The sequence below is a fragment of the Wyeomyia smithii genome, chromosome 3 (genome assembly GCF_029784165.1).
Source record: "Wyeomyia smithii strain HCP4-BCI-WySm-NY-G18 chromosome 3, ASM2978416v1, whole genome shotgun sequence".
NCBI classification, from domain to species: domain Eukaryota; kingdom Metazoa; phylum Arthropoda; class Insecta; order Diptera; family Culicidae; genus Wyeomyia; species Wyeomyia smithii.
This window is the reverse complement of record NC_073696.1, coordinates 130,580,781-130,593,906: the sequence shown is the minus strand read 5'-3', so window position 1 is coordinate 130,593,906 and position 13,126 is coordinate 130,580,781. Positions and strand designations below refer to the sequence as shown.

At 37.7% G+C, this 13,126-nt stretch overlaps 1 protein-coding gene across 11 annotated transcripts in view; it reads left to right on the top strand.

The window, feature by feature from the left end:
• Positions 1-13,126, top strand: part of LOC129733279 (protein Wnt-2) — a 117,529-nt gene that overhangs the window by 41,091 nt on the left and 63,312 nt on the right. For 6 of the 11 annotated variants that reach the window (XM_055695041.1, XM_055695038.1, XM_055695039.1 and 3 more), the window contains 4 exons: positions 152-291; positions 405-539; positions 11,174-11,376; positions 11,444-12,616. In XM_055695041.1, coding sequence (XP_055551016.1) covers positions 152-291; positions 405-539; positions 11,174-11,376; positions 11,444-11,747 — 782 coding nt within the window. In that variant the 3' untranslated portion in view covers positions 11,748-12,616. Of the gene's footprint in view, positions 1-151; positions 292-404; positions 540-11,173; positions 11,377-11,443; positions 12,617-13,126 lie in introns of those variants that run through there. The other 5 variants (XM_055695035.1, XM_055695037.1, XM_055695034.1 and 2 more) reach the window with 1 other exon arrangement.

Genomic DNA, 13,126 nt, shown 5'->3' with positions numbered 1-13,126 from the left:
ATTTAATTTATGCTTTGTTGGTTTCTCCATCACGGTTATCGAAAACTACTAGCAAAATAAAATAATGAAATAAACCCGATACTAACACCTTTCAAAATATGGTGAATAATTATTTCTCAATATTTCTCATGTCTACTTGATAACATTTCAGGGTCGCGTGAAGCTTCCTTTACGTACGGAATAACAAGCGCCGGGGCAGTACATGCTATAACCGCCGCATGCGCCAAGGGAAACATTACGACATGTGGCTGTGACTTAAAGCAGAAGATGCAATTTTCTTCCGAAAGTGACGTAGGTATCATCGATACGCGGCCTCACTTATTAAAAAAAAAGTATCTTCCCCGCCCCGGAATCATGTTTTCACGCCCGTATAAATGCTTTAAAGTTACCTTTATCGCTTGCAGAGCTGGAAATGGGGCGGTTGTTCAGCCGATATCGGGTTCGGAATGCGTTTTACCATGAAGTTTCTGGACGCACGAGAGATTGAAAACGACGATCGAAGCCTAATGAATCTGCACAATAACAGAGTAGGACGAAAGGTAAGGTTGGGCGGTGGCATGATTTCAAAATTGAATAGGTTTTAAAATATAATGATTATATTTGAATGTTTGTTTGCAACGGTTCCTTCATCAAATTGGACTATCTTTTATATTAGTAGTTTATATTTTTTTGCGAAACGATTAAATATTCAGAATCGTTTAAGGTATTAATTGATTAAAGTTGTAAACAATAATTTTCTCTTTCCAAAAAAAATATATTCTGTGTGTTTTATTTGAAAAAAAAAATTATTTTCAAAAAATCATAACTTGTTTTTCCTGATTTCTTCATGATCGGACAGTTTTCAATGTTAAGGTAATCTTTTGTAGTTTTCATAACAAACAACTTAGATTTTTTTCGAGTGTGAATTTTTTTCGGAAAAACAATTAAAATGGCAGTTTTTATTGACAAAAGGTTGAAAAAGTAAAGTAGTGTGACAATTATGTGATTATTTACGCTATGTGACAAAGCAACCTGTGTTTTTGTGTGTTTTCAAACAACTACACTCAAAATATTTTTCACGTTATTGTCACGTGAAAAATCCTGTAATGGTTCATTTTCTGTCATTTTGCATGATTTATGTGACAAACATAACATCTACGTGAAAATCACATGCATAATATGTCTATCACATGCCATCTACGTGAGCTTGACAACGTCAAACAAAATGTTCTAGAAGAAGTACCGCGTCAATTCTCTGTGCGAAAATATCCAGAAATCAAAATGGCGAAGTCTGATACAGTTTCAGAACATGAAACAGAAGTTCTCGTTGATATGTCAATAAGTGAGTTTCTGGAAAACCATATTAATTTGATATCGAGTTTCGAGCTTACAGATTCAATAGAGATCCAGTCCAGGAGACGAGAAATTACCTAAACATGCAGCTAACAATAATTATCGCCAGCGAATGCCATTCTATCTACCAGTTTTTAAATCGTTCAATTTATTTACGAATTGACGAATTTACATACCTGGTCGATTTATTATGCAAAATATTCGATAAATTCTAAAAAACCATCTCCTGTATCTTAAAAATTAGAAAAATTATACGTTGTAAAGAACTTTATAGATATAAGATACTAAAATGCTTTACACTTTACCGGTAGGTAAATTCTACGTGAAACTCACATGAAATGCATATGTCAATTGCATAAAATTCACAGGACAATTCATGTAACCAGGCCATGATGAACTCAAATGAAAATCACGTAGAGTTTACTTGAAAATGACAGTGGAAAATATTCACATAACTTTTCCGGTAACTATAACGTGAAAATTATTTTGAGTGTAAGCATATTTTTGCAGAAGTAAAAAGTACATAAGTTAAGCATTTCCTCATGAAAACACGAAATCCATAAAATGTCCAGTGTTACATTTATGCGGTCATAGGCAGTATAAACATTTGCTATATAGTGTTGCCGAATAAATAAGTTAGGATCTTTCTTCGCCAGAACTACATATAGCGGTTTGTAGTTCACTACAGGAATATCCCCCTGCAGCACCCTGTAGTAGAAATGTTGATTAACCCGAATCAGCCCAGAACTCTCTGTGAATATTTTACTTTTTTGACGTAGAATACATCTTACGGCAACAATTACAGGGACCCGATTTTAATACAGGGATCCAATTTCAAAACCGAAAACATCGAGAGCGTCACAAAAATTGTCCAATTTCAAACGTTTTAAACTCAGTCAGTTTCCAACCGATTCCTGTCATTTTTGCAGCAATCGATTGAAAAATCATTTAAGCACCCGTCCAAATGCAGAAAATTGTAATCTGATTGCTCAAACTATTGTAATATTGAAAATTGTTGAACATTGTCGAAACGCAAATGTCGACTTTTAATTGGTCGCTTGCTGCCTTTCCCTAGAAAGGACGACAGAATGGAGTACCTAGTTAGCCGGGAATGCACTCTTAAGGCTATATAAGAGACAGTTTCTCCTCAAGCAAATCATAAGGACGAATGACCGTTTGGGTTAAAGTCCCTTCAAAAGAAATCAATCAATCAAGCAAATCAGTTTACTAGCAGCAGCGGATATCAACACCGATGGCAGTAGGCGAAGTGGATCAGCATCGGGTAACAGCGGCGGTGGTAGTGGTTATCTGCAGTTCTTACCTCTTTCAGTTCGGCTTCCCTTCGATCTGAGTTGGACCCCACCAGCGGTAATCCAATTCAGATACCGTTGGATGAATACAACCCGAAACTGAAAGAGACTCGCACCGCCAGGTGGTTTCAGAAGCCATCATCATCCAGCGTATGTATATATAGGGTGTGTGCACATAACGTGTGTGAATATCTGTAGCGCATGTTCCTAATATATAAGGTGTGTGGCTAGCGTGTGTGTATGTTTATGGCGTGTGTGGCTAGCGTGGCTTGCTATATAGCATATATATAGCTCATATATACATAATTGCTAATAAATCACCTCATGTAGAATTTAATTATCACTGTAAATCATCCAAAACTAAATAAAAAATTTGCATGTTGAAAAAATATTCACTTGTCAATAAATGGCATTGACAAACACAATTAACCTCAAAGTTTATCTGAAGAATTTCTGAGCTAGTGAGCCTAAATCACATAATTTTTCGCGCAAGTCTTACTAATTGCAGCAATCAGTTGTAAAATTATCTACGCTATCGTGAAAAGCAGAAAATTGTTATTTGAACTGTTACATCATAGATGTAGAATGCACTATTTGCCCTTGTCTATAGCCTCTTCGTAGCCACTGCCTAAATTAAGATATCTTAGCAACTTGATACAAAAGACAGCCACAAAACAATTCAATTTCATTCTTGTTTTGGATACGGCAGCAAGTGAAACCGCGGTGCCGGCTACAGAGATAAACGTCATCTGGAGCAAAGAGACTATTAAATTAATCAACCCCAATTGAGTGTATTCCCAAACCTATTCCAAGAAAGACATTGACATAAGACAGGCTCTCGTATTCTACGTTACCTCTGCGGTCGTGTCTTATAAACAACCTCTTCAACTTTTCAACTTTAAGTAGCTCATGCGTTCACGTACTAAACTAAACTAACTTATATTATTTTCTCTATCAAGCGGTATTTATTGGTTTTCATAAAAGCACAGGGTGGCAACGTGAAAGTGATACACTTTATTTATGTCATAAAACTTAAATCAGTTTTGATTTCTCTTCGGTATCGATTTCAATAATATCTATAAGTAGTAAAAACACAATGTACTTAGTTGAAATCTTTCACCTCTGTGGCCCGTAGATGCTCATTGCAAGCATCTTCACCAAACGTGTTTTAAATGTGTCCAAACTTAAATGCCTAACGTCGTCCAACTTTCCTAATATGTATCCCCAGATACTGCAATCTAGCGGGTTCAAATCCGGTGACGATGCAGGCTATTCAGATAAATTGATGAAACAAGGCAAATTCTGCTTATACTATTTCGTAACGGTCAATGCCTTATGCGCTGTTATATAGTTCGACTTTCGAAGCATACGGTTTTTTTGAAGTAGAATACTTCTCTCAGGAAGTTCGGCTACATAGGGATGTGAAATGAAAATCTAGAACCGAAAAAAGTGAAAAATATGTCCAATTTCAAATGCTAATAAATCGGTTAGTATTCGATGGATTTCCTTCGTTCTTGCAGCAATACATTGGAAAATCTTCTAAGATTCTTCCAAAATGAAGATAATTGTAATTTTATTATTCAAACTATTGTACTATTGAAAATAGTTAAGCCTTGTCAAAACGGAAAATTAGACCTCTGATTGGTCGTTATAAGATTGCTTCCCAAGCACGGTCGACATAATCATATACCTTGCAGTTTAGAATATGTTAATTGGCCTATATAAGAGCCTGTTTCAGCCGAAGCCGCTCATAAAAGTTCTAGAAAGCAATAACAGTAGTCGTCCATCCTTAGCAGCAGCACTCGCAGTGCAGTGGATACCAGCGAAAGTGGGTAGCGGCCACAGCTGTGGCATAGCACAGTGGGGCGACTCCATACTAAGGCTGGCAAAGCAAAAAAAGTTTCGATAAATGCGACAAAAACTTGGTATTTACATAATTTTGGGGCGCTGAACACGAATTTGGCATCCATTTTTTGTTTGGGGCCGTCCATAAAGCACGAAACCCAATTTTTAATATTTTTTGGCACTTTCTTCCTTTTTATAGAATTATATGATCTTTGACCACAAGTAGTGCCACCGGGCGTCTTCCCCATTGAAAAAGAAACGTTATTTATGGACGACCCATCGAACTGAATAAATTTTAAATATATATATTTTTTTAAATAAACTAAAACAACATAAGTAATACAAACTAATTATACAACTAAATTGAAAAAGTCATCATCATTATCATCTTCCGCTGTGATCGCTTGAATCTTGTGTTGAATTGTTTCCAGAAAATTTGAAATTCATTATACTTATCAGCAAGGAAAATGTCTTTCGCTGCAATTTTCATTTCTTCTAGTGATTTTCGATGTTTCATTGTTTCATATATATGTTATCTTCCTAATCAGGGTTCTATGGTAAAAAGAGGACATTTAAATACATGTATAACACCATGACTTGACAACTTACTAGACTGTGAATTAGGTGATGCCACTGAAATTGAAGGCTCCATACTAAAATTCAACAAATTTATGAATTCGAAAACCAAGACACTGGAATGACACAACGTTCTTAATGAATACGAAAAGATGCGGAGTGCGACGACTGTTCTTTGTTTTACCTAAATTTTGAATGTAGTCACAACCGTGGCAAACTGCGGCAACTAAACTTTTAAGCTACTTTTCTACCAAAAATCAGGTTTTTTTAAATTTTTTTAGTGTCAGGCCTACTATAACCAAATTTTACAATATCTAATGAAAAGGGTTTGTTTTGCACAATATTTACAACAACTTTTCCTTTGACGTCAAAAAAATCCAAGCTATCCTTGAAGCTACAGAGCGTTTCAAAGTAATGTACTTTTTTCAAAAAAAAAAAAAAGACAAAAACGTCAGTTCGCCAAGCTTTGAAAAGTCATAAAAAATTCAGATTTCATGATATTGCGCCCAAATTTTTGATTTAGACACTTGAATGTTATAGCAATAAAGGAAAAAAATTATGAAACAGCTAACGAAAAAACAAAAATTTTTGGCTGATGGCCAGCGATTCCCCATTGTGCATAGCAATGGATAGCGCACCAGTTGCAGCGGATCTCAGCAACGATAGCAGCTAGGCCAGCTGATGCAGGGGCAGCGGATACCAATGGTAGCGTATAGCGGCCACAACTGTGGCATGGCTATGGATAGCGTAGTAGTTGCAGCTGGTATATCTGACCATGAAGCATTTATGCAATAGTTGAATGAAAGTTGCAATTGCAGCAATCGCCCTTTTTCAAGGCTACTAAATGTATTTGGAAGAGCATAATATATGGTTATTAATAAACTGCAACTGAGGTTTAATGCTGCTGCAAATGCACAGCAGTATGATGTTTATTACGATTTGTTGATACTGTGCTTAACAAGCGGTATATACGAAACAAATCCGATTTAGGAATGACTGACACGCAAGCAGCCGGGTTATCTTTCTTGTAAATGTATTCTACTTCAACCTTGCGGTCGTGGCTCTGCACAAAACCCTCCTGTGATTTTTTTTGGAGACGAGTTGCTTATCTTTTGTTGGAGGAGCTGCTGATCTACCGGCGCCAGTTGAGCTGTTTCGGCTTGGAATACGGCACGGACAACGCTTACTCCAAGCGTACATAGACAACCCTGTTAAAATCAAAACCTGTCTTTCCCAAAAAAACATTTTAGCGCAAGGCTGCAAATGGGATTTATAAAGTGTTGCAAGTAGTACTCCTCGTTTATTTTCACGCCCCTGTCAATGAATAGCAATGGTAAATTCCCTTTAGTCGATATACATCCCAAAATCATCACAGCTGACGCATTTTGATATCGCTCGACTGCTTTTTTATTTGCTGGTATATCACGAAGACATGCTCCTTTAACACGATCATTTTGCTTGTTCAAAGTTGTCTCCAGAGTAAACAACTTTTCGTCCGAAAAAATAATTTTGTAACCTGCGTGCGCCTTCAGCAGCAACTGAGATCTAGCAACCATGTCAGCAATATTTTTACGAGTTAATCCGTGAATTTTCTGCTCCGTAGAAACTGAGTAAGGTCCAAGGTCCTTTTTGATAACATTTCGCATGGAAGTGTGGTTCATGTTCATTTCACACTCCATTTTTCCTGCCGAACGGGCTGGATTTCACCGGGATCGTTCCTTGACTGATTTGATGACCGCTGCACTCCGTGTTTTTATCAGGTTTCTTCTTGGGAACGACCGTGCCTCTATCTTTGAAACGCTTGATAGTCCTCTAGACGAATAATCTGCTTAAATTCAGATGTGAACTTATTCCTGATCTCGATGTTAGTCAATCCTTTCCAAATTCATTGATTCCTTGCGATGTGTTTATAGTCTGCAAATGTACGACAAATTGGCCACAGGATATGATCAACAAGTACACATATAATTTAAGTGTTGAATTTTCCCTCCTCATATTACGTTTCTTTTCTTTTATATAAATGTTAGTAGTAATTGGCATAAAAACGCAAAGAATGAGATCCCCGGTGCTCGAGTGCTCTAATTGCCTTTCTCCACCCATGCCACCGACGTGACGAGATGCTTGACCTAGCCGAAAAAGTCCACTGACCTTAACGTCCGCTGAAAGAGATACTTTTTCGCTCTATCCTTTGGGCTGGGACTGGTTGGCTGGATGAAAAACGATCGCTGGAAGAGGATCATCTTTCCTAGACAAGAAGTTCTTCGTGCTTCTCAGCGCGGTTGGACGATTTTCGCGATACTAATTTCCGGTAACGAAGTTACCGAAAGGCGGTTTGTCTGAGGACTTCAAAGCTGAGACCTTTCACTTTCGTCTGACTAGTGGTAAAGTTAGGAGTGGTTTTCGGTATCAGTAGATCAGTAGATAATTACCCTTTCCTTAGATAGTCAGGTTGTGCCCGTGTGAAAAGACGTGAAGCCAATCGTGCTCACAAGGTAGAAATTCACTGTGTGTTTAAAACCAATGAGATAAGCCGCCAATTCTCGGCCGGAAGGCAATTTGCCTAAAATTCCACGTGTGGCTATCTTTTATATCATCAGCACGGCACACTAACGACACCCAACCACATCGTCAGCAACGATACGATACGAGCTAGCTAGATTGTAAAGGTAAAGAGGAAAGGACATAGAGAAATAGTCATGTGATAAAAGACAGAAAGGAATAAATGTTAAACCATGGTTTGAAAAGCAAAGTAAAATAAAAGTTATCATTTAGCGCAATTGAGATGTTTTGATGCGCTTTATCACAGTTCTCTGTTAGGTTTTTCATGCTATTTGGTCCGTTTACTTTCTCGTTTTTTCGTGCGTTTACTGGAGAGGCTGACTCCGATATCAGCCAAGACAACTGCCGATTCGCTGATAGGCAGTCGAGTGGGAAGTTGAAGCTTTGCCCGGGATGAGGAAACCCCCTTGTGTAGTATCTGTGAGGTCTAAACCCGTGTGAACCGGACGCCTAAGTCGTCGCATCAGTCAGGTTTTCCGACGCAGGTGTCCGCGGAGTACAGCGAGAGTTTTGAGTCTGCCAACTAGACCCCCTCCCTAGGATAGGGATAGTTACTTCGGCTGTTTTTCAGAAACCGAAAGTCGTCATCTTGGACTTCAAAATGGCATGTGAAATCAATTTCTGTCTTCTGGGCGTCATTCTGATTTCGGAAAATGTTGAATGGTATTTTAAAATATTGAATGGTATTTGGTCATTTTCGGCTGTTTGAAAGACACCGGAAGTCGCCGTCTTTGAATTGAAGATAGTGTCTGTGATCGATTTTCTGTGCATCATTCTGATTCCGGAGATACTCATATTTCAAGGAAATCGGTCTTTTTAGGCTGTTTTCCAGAAACCGGAAGTTGCCATCTTACAATTCAAAATGTTGCCTGAGGTCGATTTGTGGCACCACTGCATCATTACGATTCCGGAAATACCCATACTGTGTGGCATTTGGTCACTTTCCGCTGTTTTTCAGAAACCGGGAGTCGCCATCTTGAATTTCAAAATGGCATTTAGAGACAGTTTCTGGCCTCTGAGCGCCATTCTGGTTGAAGAAACACCCATATTGGGTGGTATTTGGTCATTTTCATCTGATTTCCAGAGACGGTAAGTCGCCATCTTAAAGTTCAAAATGGTGTCTTTGGCCGATTTTAGCTACTGTGTATCATTCGAGATTATCATATTGGGTAGAAATCGGCCATTTTTGGCTGTTTTTCAGAAACCGGAAGTTGCCACCTTACAATTCAAAATGTTGTCTGATGTCGATTTGTTGCTCCAGCGCATCATTACGATTTCAGAAATACCCATTTGAAGACATTTTCTGGCCTCTGGGCATCATCCTGGTTCCGGAAGCAACAATATTATAAACCGGAAGTTTAAATTTAAAAATGGCGTCTGGAGTCGAATTTTGGCTCCTGTGCAATGACTTGATCATTTTGGGCGGGTTTCCGAAAACCTGGTTGAAATATCTGGTAAATTTGTATGGAAAACCTTCCCTTTCCAGAGTACGGAGGAGTGTCAAACCACCATAAAAATTTATGTTTGAGTTGTATAAGAGCTCTCCCATCCAGAAGTGGGAGGGGTGTCGAACCACCATGAAAATGTTTTTCGCTCCCAAAAACCTCAACATGCCAAATTTGGTTCCATTTACTTGATTATTTCTTGAGTTGTGAGGAAATTTGATTTTCATTTATACAAACCCTCTTCTTCAGAAAAAGGAGGGGGGTCGAACTATCATGAAATTTTTTCTTGCTCTTAAAAACTTCAACATATCGAATTTAGTTCCATTGCTTGATTATTTGTCGAGATGTGCATAAATTTGTGTTTTATTTTAAGGACCCCACTTTTCCAGAAGAAGGAGGGTTGTCGAACCATTATGGACATATTTGTTACCCCTAAAAACATTCACCTGCCAAATTTGGTTCCATTTACTTCGTTGGTTATCGAGATGTGCAGAAATTTGTGTTTCATTTGTAAGGAACCCAGAAGAGGGAGGGTGTCACCCTCAAAGCGGTAACACCCATGGGAAAAAATTTCACACGTATCACCTTGAAAAGGGTGATATCCCTGAGATTAATCATCAATTAAGTGGAAGTCACGGTAAAAACCATCGAAAATTATATAAATTTGCTCCTGAGAGTACCTGTAATCTCAACCAATTTCTTAAAATTGAGTAGATTTAGTGCAATTGAGAACGAACTTGCTAACTCTCACACCCATGGGAAAAGGGTGACACCCAAATTTTCCGCCACGGGTGTCACCCAGTCACGCTACGCCAGTGATTTTGGATATATTTGTTACCTCTAAAAACATTCACATGCCAAATTTGGTTGTATTTGCTTGATTGGTTCTCGAGCTGTGCGAAATTTGTGTTTCATTTGTATGGGACCCCCCCCCCCCTTCCAGAAGAGGGAGGGGTCTCGAACTATATAGACTAAAGTCGCTTTTTACGCGGGGGATACGTGCCGCGTAGAAAAACCGCGTAAATTCCGGAATCCGCGTAAAAAAACCGCATAAATTCTGGAATCCGCGTGAATAAAACAGCGTTAATTTTGCATTCCGAGTGAAGGGAAACCGAAATCCGCGTAAAAAAACCGCCTAAATTCCGAAATCCGCGTAAAAAACCGCGTAAAAAGCGACCTTAGTGTACAAAATTTCACGCTGATCGGTTTAGTAGTTTCCAAGTCTATATTGATCAGACAGACAGACAGAGCTGCATTTTTATATGTTTAGATACTGTAAAAATATACTTTTTTGATTTTCGGTTAAAAATGTTAATGTTAATGAAATCACAACTTGAAAACAACATATGCTACAAAAATTTCGTCAAAGATCAAATTATTGACACGTCATTGTTCGTCTGAGAGAAACTTTATCAAAACGAAGAAACCAGGTAAAAAGTTAAAAATGCAAATTTAATAGCCGCGTCCCAATATTGAAGCTGTTTCGCATTTCGTTTCTTTGTATAGATATTATTATCGTGTCCAGTAATTCGATTGCAGCCTATAATTCGATCAGTTTTATCCAAAACATTTTATTTTTAAGGAATATTTACACTTTCCTCAGAAATATTTTTACTGAGTGAGCGGTGTGCCATTCATGACTATTTATGCTTGTTTACATAAATTTACCATTGTTTTGAAATGTTATAAGTTTTAAAGTTGGCTCAGCCAAGAAGCGCACAAAATAGTCTGATTTAATTTAGGTTCGATTCCACGATCACCAGCTTGCTAAAGTGAACTCCATAATGATTTGATAGACTGTTGTTGACGAATATTGATGGTCCATAAATATTTGAAAGATCCAAACAAGTTATGCTGAGACTTAAGACCGTTAATGATTTCCGACTTTAAATCTCTCATCATGTACATTATAATACCACTGATTGAAAACACGATCTTATATCCTTTCAAGCACAAACGTGGAAAAAGAATATTTTTTTAATATTGCACAGTTCTATTCATGTAGATTACAGATCAATCACTTAAATTTACTGAGAATATTTTAAATAAGTCCAATTTCCCCTGCATGACGCTGTATCTCCTCAATCATTGAATTTCTATTTCCAGATTGTCAAATTGATGTTGCGTACGGACTGCAAGTGTCATGGTGTTAGTGGCTCATGCGCAATGAAAACTTGTTGGAAAAGTTTACCCTCGTTCCACGCTGTTGGGGATATTATGATGAAAAAGTACCGGAAGGCAAAACTGGTGCAGGCTATATCTGTGACAGAGAAAAGTAACGGTCAGCTGCTACAGTTAGTGCTTAAAAGGTTTCTCCCATTCACATAAAAATATGTTTGAAAATAAATTTATTTGCTAACTGTCCATCTTTTTAAGGAGAGGCAAATTACAACACACGAGTGTTAATAGCCTGAAACCAAAGAGAATGGAACTGGTCTACTTGCAACCATCGCCCAATTACTGCGACCTTGACATTTTGTCCGGAATCCTAGGCACCAGCGGACGCCAATGCAATCGAACTTCACTTGCACTGGACAAATGTGACTTACTTTGCTGTGGACGAGGCTACAATACTCATCAAATCATTCGAAGTTGGCAGTGTAACTGTAAGTTCAAATGGTGTTGCACAGTGAATTGCGACATCTGTACCGAGCACACCGAAGAATATACGTGTAAATAGTGCACAAAGAGATACTTTTATTCGATTTAGTTCTATGTGTTGTAAATACTTTTATAATTATTGTAAATGTCATCATTTCCAGCCATACTTCTATATTTGTTCGAACCAAAACCAGTATTATTTGAAAATATGTTATATGTTTATTATAAATACACACTATACAAGGATAATAAATAAAAATTCTTCATCCAAGACATCAACCTAATAAAAATAAGAAAACCTATTCACTAAACTATGTGGAAAGCTTTCAGGTATGTGGTAGCATAGTACGAGGACTTGCGCGATGAACGAAGAGCTTTTCATTGATTCTTTTTATCATCGTAGCGAAGTGTAGATGTGAAAATTTCGAATGGTGCGAAATTCGATTGTAATCTAGTGGAAAAGAGCCATCATTTGGCTAAAATTTGTTGAACGATGATAAATAACAAACCGGGGTCTGGATACAAAGGCCCAGTTACAGTAAAAGTTCGGTTACGCTAGGAAAAAATGATAGTGAAAATTTGAGGGAGTGTAAAAGCCTTCGCTAGGCTTAAAAAAATTCACATCGTGGTAATCGTAGAGTAAAAAACTCTACATCAGGCTTGCTCGCAAAGCAGATCAGCATGAGAAGAAAAAAATGGTAGTGAAAGATTCACCGTTCTGGAGAACTGTTCAGTTCTATTTGATTCGTAAAATTCCGTATTTTCATTCAGTATAACATTTAGTGGTTCAGTGAACAACGGTGAAGTGGAATCAGCAATCCTGGTGACAGAGGCCAAGGTAAAAGGAAGAGCGAACAATTGATTAAACCCACACTCTCGATTATCGAGTGGGACTAACATAAGAATAAATGTTTGCTGACCAGTGAAAGTGTAAAAGTCAAATCGATGGTAATGATGATTGTTCCTTTTAAAAGTTAAAATTATTGAAAAATCGCACATTTTTTCCAAGACAGTTTCTACGAAAACAAGACTGTTACATATAACCAATTAAATATTTATCTGGCAGGATCACTATCGCTGGAAAATTTATTTCATCTTTTTCAATGAGCCAAATGAATGCTACGTTGAAAAAGAGAAAATGATACCAATACATATGAGCTCCTGTTGAGTGAAACTCGTGGAAATGACATCAAGGGTGCTACCAACTTGTGTGCTACCATAATGACACAACAATCAGTGTTTAGTTTACAATACGCTGTGTTGGAGTTACATACCTAGGTTTGTTCTAGTGTTAGTAGTTCGCTTTTCGGTATTATACTATTCTCTGAACATACTTATCGTCACTTGTAGCAGATGGATTCAATGCACACTTTTTCTGCAACCAGTTGGGGATGAAACTATTTATCTAAGAGACTGTGTTATCTCTTCTAAACTATCATGGCGTTTATCTCGACAAGG